At 37.8% G+C, this 15,702-nt stretch overlaps 1 protein-coding gene across 1 annotated transcript in view; it reads left to right on the forward strand.

The window, feature by feature from the left end:
* usp24 (ubiquitin specific peptidase 24) overlaps nucleotides 1–15,702 on the forward strand; it is a 53,031-nt gene that overhangs the window by 13,886 nt on the left and 23,443 nt on the right. The window contains 24 exon segments of the mRNA XM_056763902.1: nucleotides 95–263; nucleotides 528–595; nucleotides 1,499–1,642; nucleotides 1,937–2,059; nucleotides 2,442–2,477; nucleotides 3,057–3,122; nucleotides 6,385–6,450; nucleotides 6,678–6,752; nucleotides 8,368–8,526; nucleotides 8,618–8,732; nucleotides 9,083–9,186; nucleotides 9,946–10,053; nucleotides 10,424–10,519; nucleotides 11,119–11,239; nucleotides 11,242–11,279; nucleotides 11,999–12,094; nucleotides 12,403–12,510; nucleotides 13,393–13,542; nucleotides 13,846–13,977; nucleotides 14,087–14,198; nucleotides 14,332–14,408; nucleotides 14,963–15,103; nucleotides 15,194–15,247; nucleotides 15,325–15,440. Of these exon segments, the coding sequence (XP_056619880.1) occupies nucleotides 95–263; nucleotides 528–595; nucleotides 1,499–1,642; nucleotides 1,937–2,059; nucleotides 2,442–2,477; nucleotides 3,057–3,122; nucleotides 6,385–6,450; nucleotides 6,678–6,752; nucleotides 8,368–8,526; nucleotides 8,618–8,732; nucleotides 9,083–9,186; nucleotides 9,946–10,053; nucleotides 10,424–10,519; nucleotides 11,119–11,239; nucleotides 11,242–11,279; nucleotides 11,999–12,094; nucleotides 12,403–12,510; nucleotides 13,393–13,542; nucleotides 13,846–13,977; nucleotides 14,087–14,198; nucleotides 14,332–14,408; nucleotides 14,963–15,103; nucleotides 15,194–15,247; nucleotides 15,325–15,440 (2,474 nt within the window).

The following is a 15,702-nucleotide window of genomic DNA, read 5'->3' on the forward strand; positions in this document are numbered from 1 at the left end:
TGTTCAAAGCATTTAAACATTTCATTTAAAAGAACAAATGAAGTTAGGGTGAGTGATCATATTCTGTAACTTTTTTTCGTTCTCTCTCTGATAGAGAAGTAATGATGAAAATGGGAACTGTTCTGGGAACAGTATGGAGTTTCCAACCACTAATCTGTATGAGTTGGAAAGCAGAGTGTTCACTGACCACTGGTCCATCCCATACAAGAGAGAGGAATCTCTCGGGAAGTGTCTCATCGCCTCCAGCTGTCTGGCCAGAATGGGTGAGTACTTATGTGTATGTATGTTATATGTGTACGTGCGCATGTGTGTGTGACTTGATGGGATTCTCACTTAAGCACATTTATGTGTTTACTAATACTAATGGAATTTCCTCCTAAAGCCAATTGCAATAGCATAGAGGTGATGACACCATTGTTTCATGCAAAAAAAGTGCATCAATGATTTTTTGTATTCGAATTTCTCAAGTTACTCAAGGGATCGTTTCAGCCCTAAAAAGAAACATCTTTAATCCTTTTTCTTTCTAGGCTTGGCTGATGCAGATGAGAATTGCAAGAGGTTCATTGACAGATGTATGCCTGAGGCCTTCAAGAAGGTTTGTGTGTTGTGATATTCAGGCATGTAATTGATGAAATGGGTATGGCTGTGACGGTGCCGTTTTTACACCGCTGTGGTAATGGACAAATAAACCGCGGTTGTGGGGTGGTTGAGAAATATTGCTTATTTATATAAATTATATTTACATTATTATATTTGCGTGTAGCAACCACATAACGAGCGGAAGAGAAATATATAACATATTTAAATACTTGAAATTGTTAAAAAGTAAGATACTTGAAATAGAAATATGATATCTGAAATAAATGAGGATGATATATCCGTCAATGTTTAACACGCTAATCCATAAATGAGACGGCACACTACAGCATATAAAACATTTAAATAAACATCAGTAAATAATGAAAACTCAAATGATGTAAGAAGGTTAAATATTTAATAAAAAAGCTCTTGTTGCAGTGGTGACTTCAGTCAGTTGCGTAATCCTTAAAGGCATTCACAATTACATTTGAAACAAACTGTTTAAACATACCTTGGCTTCCCTATTCAGATTGCAATAAAATTGATACTTTTTCCTACTCGTTGATGGGAAATTTACGTGTTTACATTGTTGATTAAAATGTGTAAAGCTGCACTAAATGCGCGTTCAGAAGATGTGCACAGGAGCGCAAATAATTAGTTGTCTCTCCACAATCGCGGCAAAACCTGCGCGCGCCTCATCCATAACTGAAAGGCTACAATTAGCAATCGTCATCGCAACTTTCATATTTATTACACCTATATTCGTCAGCAGTTTGCCACCGTCATGGCGTTTCACCACCCCGGTGGTGCGGTTGTCACAACCACCGTCACAGCCCTAGAAATGACACTGACTTGCAGGAGTTAAAAACATAAAGATGTGTAATAACGGTAATTATTAAGTTGTTTTGTTGTCTTGTAGTTGCTGACGTCAAGTGCCGTGCACAAATGGGGAACAGAGATTCATGAGGGCATTTACAACATGCTGATGCTGCTGGTGGAACTCGTCGCTGAGAGAGTCAAACTGGACCCCATACCCATCGGCCTCTTGGGAGTTCTTACTATGGTACACATTTGCTTGCAAAATATTAAATGCTGTATAGGTCAAATTAGGTACCTTACACTGTAAAAAACTTATAGCTGTATAGCTACAGATTTTTTATGTAGAATTTTTCACCAAAACGTTTATTGTTTTATTAACAGATCTCCTACGTATTTTTGAAATACGGTCAAAAACTTTTCCTGTCTGGAAAATTAACAGCATGCGTGTTTGAAGCAACATGAGCGAGCGTGAAACAAAACAGAATTTTTGAGTGAACTATTGCTTTAATAACTTTTTCCCTGTGTTGTTGATTGACAGGCTTGTAACCCTGACAATGAGTATCACTTTAAGAATCGGATGAAGGCGTGTCAGAGGAACTGGGCTGAGGTGTTTGGAGAGGACAACATGTTTGCTGTATCTCCAAGCTCCAGCTACCAGAAGGTATTCTGAAATAACATGTGCTGTTTGTGTGCTGTTTCAACAATACAGCCTAAAGTTCAGAAAAACTGGTTTTGTAGATTGCAGGTTGAACATAGTGACAAAGCAGAAGAAAGCCTACCAGAATGACCTTATTTTTTACCAATAATCTGTTTGACTATTAAGCTGATAGTGGTCCGTTAACCACTGTGATTTGGTGGCAATAGAAACAAAATGTTTTAGGAGTTTTAAACTATGTATCAAGGTAGTCAGAGCAAATTCACGATGATTTGTGGTATTATTTGCTAGAATGAACTAGTGTTTGTGTGCAAGATGAAAGTATGTGTTAATGAATGTATTACAGGATTAACCATTGGTTGTTTGTCTTTGTTTTTTGATTGGAAAGGAGCCTCACGGCTGGTTGGTGGACTTAGTGAATCGGGTAAGAATTTCCACACTCACACATTCTGTGCATGAGTTAAAGTGACCTTCAAACTCTAGAACGCTTACAAATATATTTGGTTTTCGGTCATTTGACAAAATGTCAAACCAAGTGACATATATTTTGAAGAAATACCACAAGATTCCACATAAATCATTTCTAAACAAGTTTTAGGTTTCAATGTTAGTACAAGAAACATTGTTCGAAATTAATACATAAAGTGTTTGAATGCATCAAAACTTGCTGGGTAATGTGAAGAACTTCAATTTTGTGATTAGCAATCTGTGTAAATCTGAACGAAAGTTATTTAATTCATCCACTTAACATGACCTACATCCTTCAAAACACTTGTAAAAATGAGGGAAGGTAGTTCTGAGAAAAGCTCAAGCATCATTTCTTTGCAGATACTACTTGATGTTTTCTATCTTGATGCATCTGCCACACGCGTAAATGTTAATCTAATGCAATGAAATACATTTTATTGTTTTTGTGACTCCTCTATATTCCATCGCACACCACACATCTGACTAATATATATTTTGTTTGATATGTCTTATGGAATATTGCTGTTATTTACAGTTTGGAGAAATGGGAGGTTTCACTGCCATTCAGTGCAAGCTCAACCAGGAAGAGATCGAGATAGGGGTAAGACTTCAAACATTTTTTTAAAGGCTTGACCTCACCTAAAGATTTCTTGAATCTTATAAGAGTTTAAAACTGTGAGAGACCACAAACATGACAACAAAAATTCTAGATTTAATCGTTTTGGTCCTATCATGTGTGGTGCCCCGTGATGTGATGAAGAAAACACATCACACACAAAGAGATTTTAATAGAAACACAGGAAATCTTGCAAAATCTCTTAGACTTCAGATTTTTTTATTATTTCACTGTATGTTAATTATATATGTGTTCAATGTAAACAATACAAACATGTGTGCAAATGACCTTTTATGTGATTCTACAAATAGTATTTATCTTTAAGAAATTCTTCACGCAGCATTTTCTGAAGTATTTAAGGTGGCACAGCACTAGATATCATTTTATAACAACTTTCAAATATTGTTGAATTTATGATTTCTCCATTTTGAAAAATAATATTCAGACTGTTTGGTAAAAAATTGCTGGTCCACCCGCTCCACTAACCCAGTTATTCTGTTCTACATTATAGCATTAGCACACTATTTTGATACAGCGGATCCATGTGTCTGTCACTAGCTCTTAACCTGACATTTTTTATAAATATTATTCGTAATTGCAATGATAGTGTTTGGAATGCGTGTTATGCATTTGTCAGCTCGCTTTCTGATTTGATATTTTCTATCTTTCCATGTGACAATCAACAAAGTTCTTGTGCTTTTGTCCTGTGGGGTTTCTGCTCATTAACATGTTGAATATTCACAATTTGCGATTGTGGCGGCTCCAATGTTCTTCCGAATCAGGTTCAATTACTCTTAAGACACATCACACCACAGGAAAATATGATAAGATCATCTGTAGAACCGTTTAAGAAAATCAGGACTTTACCTAGGATTTTCAGAAGTGGAGAAATCAACCCAATTATCTTGTGGTGAGGCCACGGCATTACATGAACTTTAACATGAAGTCCTCATAGAATGGCGGCATGATTTAATTACAGAGAAAATCCACAATGGGCACAACGGTCATGGGCTGATAGCTAGCTACTTTCGGAGCTCAAACCCCAGCTCCGAAAGAAAGGCAGAAAAATGAATGGCTTTATAATGTCCTTTCAGATCAAGAGACTGTTAAGAAGACATGAAGCATGAGTAAGATGTTCAGACTAAAAAAAAGATAGAGAGAGTTGAACGAGTTCAGAGATTTTATTATAGTGGAGTGCTTAAGAGCTCGGAAGTGTTTTTTCAACGTCACAGGCCATCCTACACTGCACTGAGTGAGATGGAGAGATGAAGAGAGAGAGAGAGATGAGAGACGCCTCCTTCCTATAGGTGAAAAACCCCAAGAGCATCAAGGCTAATTATTAACACAGCCTTCATCAACCAATACGATCTCATCAAGCCTTCAGATGTTGTTAGGGTTTAAAAAACAAGAAAAGTGATTGAGTTTAATGATGATGATGAATAGATTGAACAAATGGATGGGTTGAAATTTGCATCACTGGTCACAAAAATGCTCCTGAATGATGTGGTTTATTGAGTAAAAACAGTGACAAGTCTTTCCTTGCGTTCGAAATCGTGTACTTCCATACTACATAGTACGTGACAATAAGTATCGAGTCATGAAAAAAATGTCCGAAACCTCAGTATGCACAAAACAATAGATGAGAAATATCCGGATTGTTTAGTATTTTAGCTATATTTTACTGTGTTTCACTATTTACATTGTCTTTAATTGGCTAAAAAGACTTTTAAGCGATTTTGGAGCAGGTACATGAATAGGAATGTAAATATCAAATATTATCATAAGGCTGAGAAATATTACAGTATCACCCAGCCTAGATAAATAGACAGACAGACAGGTGGATGGTTGGATGAACGAGCGAACAGGTTGTCTGCTCCTCCCTTAAAGCAAGCGTATAAACACAAAACTCTTCCTTGTCTTGGAGATGTGAGGCCGCCTTGTGCTCGGTTCCGCCGGCATGTCTTTTGAAGGTGAGCATTAGCATGTTCTGGGTGCCAGGGCTGAGAGATAGAGCTGGCGACAGGGAAAAGATGCTTTGATTTAGGATTTGCATATTAATAGCTTGAACACAGGAACAGGAAATCGGAGGCGAGGGAAATTCCTTCCCGGTGCTCAGGCTGTTAGTTATTTGTTTCGGTTACAGCATGATGGGATTCAGCTACAGTAGCCATTTAATCTGTATTGAGGTGTTGTTGTCATTATAGTGAGGAAACAAGAGAGAGAGTCTCGCCTCCACTGACTAGACTTCATTCACTCTTTTTCTAATGGAGAAGTCATTGGATTCTGAACAGTGGACTGATTCAGAAGTGCTGTCTCTGTGCTGGCGGACAGCTCTAAAGAGAAGAAGGGAGAGAGACCCCATAGGATGTTGTGTAAATGTTGTTAAAACCCAGAGTTTGTAGTTAGGGATCCGTTTTAAAGGGATACTTCACCTCAAAATGAAAATTCTGTCATCATTTGCTCACCATCGAGTTGTTCCAAATCTGTGTAAATTTCTTTGTTCTGATGAACACAGAAAAGATAGGAAGAATGCTTATAAACAGACAGATCTACAGTAGGAAAAAATATAGTGGAAGTCAGAAGTGCCCTAGAACTGTCCTACATTCTTCAAAATGTCTTCTTTGTGTTGAACAGAACAGAACAAAACAATTATATTAAAAAAATCATACTATGGGAGTCAATGGGGGCCAAGATCTGTTTGATTAAAAGGATTCTTCCAAATATCTTTCTCTTTGTTCATCAGAACAAAGAAATGTATACAGATTTGGAACAACTCGAAGGTGATGATGTCACCATTTTCATTTTTGGGTGAAGTATCCCTTTAAAGGATAACCAATTCTGTCATTTATTCGTTCACTTATTTAAAATGAAGTCATTTATTATTCTCTGTAATTTAACAGGGACTTGCTGGGTTCACACCTTGTCCACGCTCTTCATTACTCACGGGAAAAGTTCGTTATTTTCCTTTGAGTGACACAATATGACAAATATTTTCAACTACAACGAGATTGACGCGCGCTCCCAGCAATCACGCTGCCAGTTTCGCTTCATTCGCTTCACCTGCAGCGAGTTTGCGTCTATTCGCGTCTTCGCATTTACTTTGTATGTAATTTATTTGCTCAAATTGCTTAATTCGGGGTGTGAACCCCCCTTAACTGGACCGTTCTAACCAAATTTAGTTTTAAATCATTTTTGCTTGCTCAGCCTTTGATCAAAGTAACGTGTTTGTCTGTATGTGCTTCCTCAGTGTGTATCAGCTCTGGTTCAGCCGCTCGGTGTGTGTGCAGAATACCTCAACTCCAACCTGGTGCAAGTGAGTGTTTGCATAATGGATCTACTCTCACCTCACACCTCTCTACATGTCAGCAGTGTCGGATTAAAAACCCTTATTTGTTGATGATTGCTTCACAGTGCTGAAAGACTGCAGAGTTATTTCACATACGATACTTTCGACTGCACTGAGTTGTGAATTTGGAACTGTGGCTCAGTGTCACAGCCACTGCAAACTTGACGTGTTATGGATTTTGTTGTATTTTGTAGCCCATGCTGGACCCAGTCATCCATAAGATGATAACTTATGTGCAGAATCTTGAGGAAAAAGACCTAAAAGACAAGGTAAGACATCCATAAACCACACACATTTCTTCATTAGGTTTTATGGTGGTTTGTTAATTTTTTTAGTGGTAAGATACTTTTCTTGTGCAAGCTTATGGTGCTAAACAGATGCAATAAGCATTCTCAAACATTGAGCAGTTGTTTAAAGGCGGCGTGTCTAACTTTTTGGAGGATCTATTGAAGGTGTCATAGAATAAAAATCTGACTTAGTACTATAATCACGTCCCTGTTGCATCTGCCAAATTGTTTTTTAAGTTCTCTTTGGTAAGGCTATAATGATTCACCATGAGCCAGTTGAAAATCGATTATAATATGTGTCGGTCGAGACCTTAAATGTGGATATGCTGATATTTCTTTAAAGTCCTAGTAAAGTGACATTGAAATACGTGTTCTGACTTTTGGCACTGAAGCCACACCCACTCGAATCGCTCAAATTCAAACACGCGCGATATTCATAAATAGATCATTCATGAGCAGGAAGGTATGCGTATTTGGCGTGCTGTCCAGGAAAAGGTTTCTTCCGAACTCTGAGTACTCTCCCCATGTCCGGGGAGAAGGCTCCGGGCCCGGAATCAGCCCGAATCCAGAGCGCTTTGTGGTTACAAATAGCAGCCGACAATTTTCATAGATAGCATTTTTGCGCTGAGGCAGCTTCGAGAGACAGGCTTCAAAGGCAGCGCAACAGAAATCTATTTTAATTATAAACAGAGAGCGTCTACGTTATATCCATCACATATTTAAATACTACAATAAAAAATTCTCGATAGAGATGCAATCAAAGTTATTGAGTTAACTTACATTTATAGAATACTATGCTTCAACTAGCTTTTCGAGATTGAGCATTCTCGACCAATCACGTTCCTTGCATGTTGTTATCGAAAGACAGGTCTCTGTCATTGGTTAGCTGTGAAAAGGTTTTTCTGAATAGTTGAACTTTTTTCAACCTCAAAATACACTCTGAGATGCAGAAAAAGACGCTGACGCTGGCGTTTTAAAAAAGCGATCAGGAATTTTTTTGAAACACGGTTTACTACATGGGATTATAATTTTAAACACACGCTAGCAGCTTTAAAAGAGAAGTCAAGTGTGAACACAGACTGCTTTGTCTATTTGTAGTGGTTCTCTCTTGAGCTGATAAGATAGATGCTGGGATTGCTGAAAGCGGACCAGCCGAGTGGGTTATCTGCTCGTGGTCATCTCGAAATTTGTTAATTAAACATCATCGATAAGGTGCAGTGATCCTCCTTCCGCTCGTGTCTGCGTTACCATTTGCTTGTTATTTGGTGTTTAGTTGGGCAGAGTGAGAGCCTGAAAGCATGTGCGAGCCTGAGCTCGTGATTGAGCAGACACCTGATGCTAGGCGCTCTAGTGATATTTTTTTATTTATTTTTTATCTAGCTGTTCATTTTTTATTTGCCGCAGCTCATTAAAAAAAGTGGATAAAATCGTGTCTAGAAATCGGAATCGCATCGTGAGCCTAGTGAAAATGTTAGGGCTGCAGAAATGACATGCCTTCAATGATTTAGCAGTGTTTGTTTGGTTACAACACATGAATTACCAAAGTGTATAACTATTAAAATTCAGTTTTAAATGTTTGTTCTTTTCCTTCTCGCAGCGATTGGTGAGTATTCCCGAGCTCTTGTCGGCTATTAAGCTCCTCTGCATGCGTTTCCAACGGGAGCTGGTGAACGTGGTTGATGATCTACGGCTGGACATCCTCCTGCGAATGCTCAAGACCCCCCACTTCAGTGCCAAGATGAACTCACTTAAAGAGGTTCATATTCCTGTCCATGTCCAGTAGAGCTTAAGAGTATAAATTCATCCCTTAATGCTTGTCTCAATTTGACTGCTCCGTTCTCTGTAAGGTTACCAAACTCATTGAGGAAAGCACCGTTTCTAAGACTGTGAAGAATGCCATTGACACTGATAGACTGCTGGACTGGCTGGTAGAAAACTCTGTGCTCTCAATAGCTTTGGAAGGTAAGAGGATCTCAGGGCTAATCATAACATTTTTTTGAAAATCCAAACGAACTACTAAGTTGGTAAATAAAGTGTAAGATTTGCGTGTGTTCACACTGAGTGTAGTATCAAGGTGTTAAATGATTCACAGCCAGACAAACTGTTGCTTTGTGCCGTAAGCGACTCACCCACAAATTTGTGTCGTCTCTTTGTTACATTTTAGATCACCACCTCACAGCATTTTCTCTTTTGACACTTTCCCTTTTTTTCCCTTTTATGTCTTTGTTTCTTTTCCTATTTTGCTTTCTAATCTATACTACAATTTTCTTCGCCTCTCTGCTTTGGTAACATTTTTCGCTCTTTCTTTCTAGGAAACATTGACCAGGCCCAGTACTGTGACAGAATAAAGGGAATCATTGAGCTGTTGGGCAGTAAGCTCTCCTTGGATGAACTCTCCAAAATATGGAAAATACAGGTGAGCTGTTTTCTAGATATTCATCAGATGTTACCATCTGACCTGGGCGTGTTTGATGTCAGCAAAAAGCAGATTGAGGCGGGGAGGAATCTTGTGTGGAGAAATACACAATGCAGGAAAACACACAAGGCAACAACCACTTTCTAGAAGTGTACTGAGATGTCATGTTTATACCAGTATTAGACCATAGTTGCAAAAACAATGTTTCCAATTTCCAACATACTAAAATAACTATACAAGGCCTCCGTTTCATTGCTTCTGTGTTATTCTCTAATGATCTTTAAAGATTTTGTGTCATAAGCCAAGAGTAACAGAACTGCATGGCGACAAATACCAAATAACTAAATTCTTAATATGTACAGTATACTATGTATAATTGATAAGATATGTGTACCATTATTTGTGTTTTCTTATATTGAAGAACATAATGTTTATTGACTATTGAGAAAGAAAGCAAAAATTGTTGGTACACATGTATCATGAAAAATATATATATTTTACTAGATAAATGAAATATTAAGGCACAATGGGGGTTAAAAGGCTCCTCTGTGTGGAACATATAATCCATGAGGATCATTTTAAATTAAACATTTAAAGAGGGTCTCTATTAGGAAGTGATAAATAACCTAATATATGAACAACTGTATATATATATTTTTTTATGAGCCAGAGGATCTGCCCCTAAATTTATATTTACCGTTTTTCACAAACAATCCTATGCGATGTGACTTGTAAAACATGTGGCTTTCCTCAATTCAGGCTGGTCAGTCGTCCACTGTGATCGAGAACATCCACACCATCATCGCTGCTGCCGCTGTCAAGTTCAACTTCGATCAGCTCAGCCACCTCTTCGTCCTCATACAGAAAGTAAGATCACCTTAGTCGTCTTCTTAAAGCAGAAGTGTGTTATTTCAGGGTCTAACGGTGATGCTAAACATTGCAAAGTAATAATAGTTTTGAAACAGGTCTTCAAGCACAGTCCCCACCCTCGATTGGTCAGAAACAAACACATGGTCTCATACCAAACGAATGCTATTGGTTTAGCCAATGTTGATTTGTCAGGTTTATGAGGGTTTTGATAGAGCCACAGGGTTTACCCTCTTCGTAAAAATCAACCAAAATAATCTCTGTTTAAGGTAGGATAGGTAAATAAAGTATTTTAACACTGGAGAAATGACACACTTCAGGTTTATTATTACAGTAAAATCGGTTTTCTGACTGTGTTATATGGTTTCAGAGCTGGGAGGTGGAGAGCGATCGTGTCAGACAAAAGCTTTTGAGTCTGATTGGACGGATTGGCAGAGAAGCTCGATCCGAGGCCACCACAGGAAAGGTGTGTTTTAAGTATAGCATCGGAAAGTTGCACTGCATTACTCTAAACTATCTGCCTAGCTGCTAATAATATGCCTGACTAAAATGTGACAGATATATTTTCAAAGTATGTCTAGAAACAAAGTCTACACAATACATTTGTATTTTTCTTTTAATGTGCTTAAATGTGTAAATGATCATCATTTGACCAACTAGACAGTGCTCAGAGACTCAAAAATGCTCATTTTGTGGCATTGCTATATTTAATACAAATTACCTTATTAGAATAAAAAAACATGTCTCATTTGCGTTTAGATAAAATAGTCACAATCAATTGATTATTTATTAGATTATTATTATTATTATTATTAGATAATCAATTGATTATTGTGACAATTCTATTTTATGTTTTTTTTTGTTACAGTATTGTTGTAGTTGTTAACATTAGTAAACGCATTAACTAACAAGAACTAATAATTCGTTTTTACTAGCACTTATTAATCTATCGTAATGTTAGTTAATAGCAACAGTTATAAGTTAGTAATGACGAGGTAACTTATCTTACAATATAAAACGGCTCTTTTCAATACTTTGGGTGCCTGCTATTGCGTCGTGTGTCAGGTGTTGGAGGTATTGTGGGAATTGGCCCATCTCCCCACCCTTCCCACTACACTGGTACAGCAGGCTCTTGAGGAACATCTCACCATCCTCAGTGACGCATACGCCGTTAAAGAAACCGTCAAGAGAACTACATCATCAAATGCATCGAGGACATCAAGAAGGTAAGCTGATGCCATAATTCCCATAATGCTCCTGAACTCGTGAGATCAAAGAATCCTACAGTGTGAGCTCCTAGTTACACTAAACATTTTTAGGAACTACTAACCTCATTATTTAAGACTTTGACATACTACTGTGTAAAATATGTTTTGTTCCTGGTATGTAATACATATATGTTGTGAATTCATATTAAGATGAACAAATATTAGTATGATATAGCATTCTATGACCTTCTGCCGTAGTTTTGTGTCAGTGTATCATTTTTTTTCTTTTACAATGGAAAGTCTGTCTGGCTTGCTTCTCGTGGTCTGAATTGGAATGAGGGTCTCTCATTCTCGCACACATCTCTCTGTTCTGCCTTGCACGCTTTCCCGAAAATCTATATTCAAAAGGTTATGGAGAGCATACACAGAATTCACACACACACATACTTGTGCAGAAATGAAATCACACACCCTTTCGAGCTTGCCGGCTGAAGTCTGTGCATCGGGCTATTTTGAGAACTGATCTGGGACTACAAAGGTGTTGTTCTGTCTTTTGCTGCAATATATTTTTGACTCTCTAGTTTCAGCATCTCATCCCTGCACCCACACACAGATTCACTTTGCTTAGTCTTTGTGCTTCGGCCTCTGGTGCGGTTTGGGTGCAGCGTGCCGTCTCTACGTTGGCATATAAACCTTTAGTGGCGCTCACTGAATACAACTGAAGTTTATGTCTTTAGATACAAATACAGGAGGATTCAAAGTCTCCCAGCGAGACACAGGTCTCTTTTCTTACTGGCACCTGGGGCAGGAAGAAACCGAGCTCATTGGCTAAAGTAAGAGAAGACCCACCCCTTTAGTTTGTCACTGACCAATCATAACTCTCAATCTCGCAAGAATGTGATTTGAAAACTGATGATTGCAACTTAAATCAAGGGGAAGGGTTGTAAAAATTCAACAATATGGATATGATTTACAAAAGGTTGACATTCAGTCTGGTGGACGATTTGAAAGTTTTGGAAATTAGAGATACTAACCAAAGCCTGGGTTTATATATGGGTACTCAAGATATGAATGAACAGTCTGTATTGTGGTCGAAATTCACTGTATGATTTACTTTTAATTGTATTTGTGTGCTTTGCAGTCGTCTCAGCAGAGTAACCCTCAGACTGTGTGGGTGGTTCCAGCTTTACGACAACTTCATGAGATTACTCGATCCTTTATCAAACAGACCTATCAGAAACAGGACAAGGTAAGTGCTTACTATGCATAGAAGAGCTTCACTTGGGGCATGTGTCGCATTAGTTTTCACCTCACAATAAATGGTATTATGATAATATTTTGTTGTATTTATGTTGCTGTATTCACTGTACTCAATAGCAACACTTTCACACTTAGCTGCTGTCATTTATTGATTTGCATTAAAGTCCCAATGAACCGGAAGTTGCGTGACTTGTGGGCGTGACTTGGGACGCAAATTTATTGGCTGTATAAAAAGAGCCATTGAAATATAACTGGCAGCAGATTGACAGTTGAAGGGGAGGAGTTAAGGGATGATCGGACAAAGCGGTATAGTCACTGGCTCTCACTAAATCCTTGTTGTTTCGAGTCAGATCCGTGGGACTGGCTTGTTGCATTAAGTGGATTTAGGGCGGAAGTGCTTTTTCAGATTTTAACTGAAGATCATGAGGGCATATGAATTTTAAATACAGAATAACCAACATTAATAAGCTATTTATGATCATTGCTGCAATATTTCATGGAAAAAATAGGAATTGTAAATTTTTATTTCACTTGGACTTTGAGCATGCTTAAAAAATATATACATTCGTCCCATCATAGGTTTTGTTTCAACTTGCTCTCCATTTGCATTGGTTGTTGTGTTAGATTATTCTGAATCTTGATTAATTGATAGAAAGTAAGATACTCATTATTGTAAGATATGTTATCTAGAATTATTGTAGTGTTTTGAATTAATCATGGTAACAATATTGTGTAAATCAATTATCACAATAAATTGTATAATTCAATACTTGCAATCTACAATTATTTAATCTACAAATTTTTGCTGCTTTTTTATTTTGAAGGTTTTAATAACCTGGATTGATTCTTTTTCTTACAATTTTTGTATCAGAGTATAATCCAGGACCTTAAGAAAAACTTTGAGATTGTGAAGTTGATCACAGGGTCACTGGTGTCCTGCCATCGTTTGGCCGTGTCCGTCTCTGGATCCAATGGTCTGTCGGGGTCCACGCTTGTGGATGGGCGATACTCCTATCAGGAGGTGGGTTACAACACTTCCATCATCTCAGTTTTTGTATACACTGCCTATTAAAAAAACATCTATTCAGTATTTATAATTGCTTTTTTAACATTTAAAGATGCAAATAAAAATATCTTATAATTTAGCCTATTGGCTTTTGCTGCACTATCCTTCACTTATCCATTTCAATCACATGTAGACATCATTTGTATTTGAATACAAAAGAATTGTAAAAAAATATATATAAGTAAGTCTGGAATCACATTTGGTTATTATTTTTAAAAAATCATCACGCATTTAAATTGCATCTTTATATTTTTTCAGTATTTGGAGGCTCACTTGAAGTTCCTCGCGTTCTTCCTTCAAGAGGCCAGTCTGTACCTAGTCTGGAATAGAGCCAAAGAGATCTGGGAATGTTTGGTGTCTGGCATGGATGTGTGCGAACTTGATCGAGAGGTTCCGGAGATTTTTTTATACCATACACATTCAAGTTTCAAAATCCAGATCTTTATTGAATGCTTGGTTACTTGTGGATTTACTTGGTTTTCATCCCTCTCGTCTCTAGATGTGTTTCGAATGGTTCACTAAAGGACAACATGATCTGGAGAGTGATGTTCAACAGCAGCTTTTTAAAGAGAAGATCCTTAAGCTCGAGCCTTATGAGATCACGATGAACGGTGAGAGGTTCATCCCAAAATATACATATTTCACTATGCTTACTTGCCTAATTTTACTATCAAAGAGAAACGGCCTATTATAACTGTAGTGTGTGTGAGGTTTTTTTTCTGAGAGTTTGTTGTTGGTTTTCAGGGTTTAACCTTTTCAAGACCTTCTTTGAGAACGTGAACCTTAGTGACCACCGTCTCAAACGGCAGGGAACCCAACTGGTATGATCTTCTCTGCCGCTTCACAGCACCAATGATGTGGAAATTGTTCATTGCATAGATACTACATGTTATCCTGTTTATTATACATGACCAAAGAATGTTTACACCAAAAATGACACCAATATATGTTTGTTGAAGATTGTATTTAAAAAAAATCATGTAAATATAGAGTTTGTTTTCACTCTTTTGAGAAGCTTTTCTCTGGATGCTGAACATGTCTGTGGTGATTTTCACACATTTAGACACGAGCATCATTGTGGTCGGGCACGGGTGTTGTGTGATGTGTTCCAGTTCATCAAAAAAGTGATTAGTCGGGTTCAGGTCTGGGCTTGTGTATGCCGGACAAAGTTTGTTCGAGTTGTTTTTTCTTATGGACCTCACTTTGTGCACTTGGGAATTCTCATACATGAACAGAACCAAGCTCCATTTTACTGTAAATGCTTGTCAAATGAGAAGCTGTTGGCTTTATTAGAAGTATGTGTGTGTCCACATCCGTACTGTCATAATGTGTTTATTCACACAAGATGAATTATGGCATATATTCTGTGTGTTAGTGTGTGGAGAGGTTGGATCTGGCGGGGATGGATTTCATATGGAGAATCGCGATGGAGTCTCCGGATGAGGACATCGCCAATGAAGCCATACAGCTCATCATCACCTACAGTTATATAAACCTCAACCCCAAAATGAAAAAAGTCAGTTGTCAATCCTTCCAACAATTTCTCACATATTCACATTTTTGCAATGTTTTATCAATAATAAATAATCGGTTTCTTTTCTCGTAGGATTCCGTTTCCTTACACAAGAAGTTTATTGCTGACTGCTATAAGAGATTGGAGGTGTGTGTTAAAATAGGAAATGTCATGTTTTTTTTTTTTCTTGTGATGATTAATTTAAATCTCTTCACGACACACAGGCTGCTAGCTCTGCGCTGGGTGGACCGACCCTCACACATGCTGTTACCCGGGCAACCAAGATGCTGACTGCCACTGCTATGCCAACAGTCGCTACATCTGTACAATCTCCATCCAGGTATGAGGACTGGTTTTGTTGTTAAGTGGATTTTTGGGCATAAAATGTATCTTTGCCAATTCTTAAGCCGATTTGTATTGTTATGATGCTGACAGTATAAATTAATAGTTTTACGCTATCTCTGTTACCTGCACCGAGAAATGCATGCTAGCTTATCAGCAAAACATTCAGCGTGCCACAGGTGTTTTGCGTCATCTGTCAGTAGGGTTGAAACAATATATCGAAGTGTAGCATATCGCATTACAAAAACATTAAGAGACAG

Source organism: Triplophysa dalaica, chromosome 13 (genome assembly GCF_015846415.1).
Source record: "Triplophysa dalaica isolate WHDGS20190420 chromosome 13, ASM1584641v1, whole genome shotgun sequence".
In the NCBI taxonomy this organism is placed as follows: domain Eukaryota; kingdom Metazoa; phylum Chordata; class Actinopteri; order Cypriniformes; family Nemacheilidae; genus Triplophysa; species Triplophysa dalaica.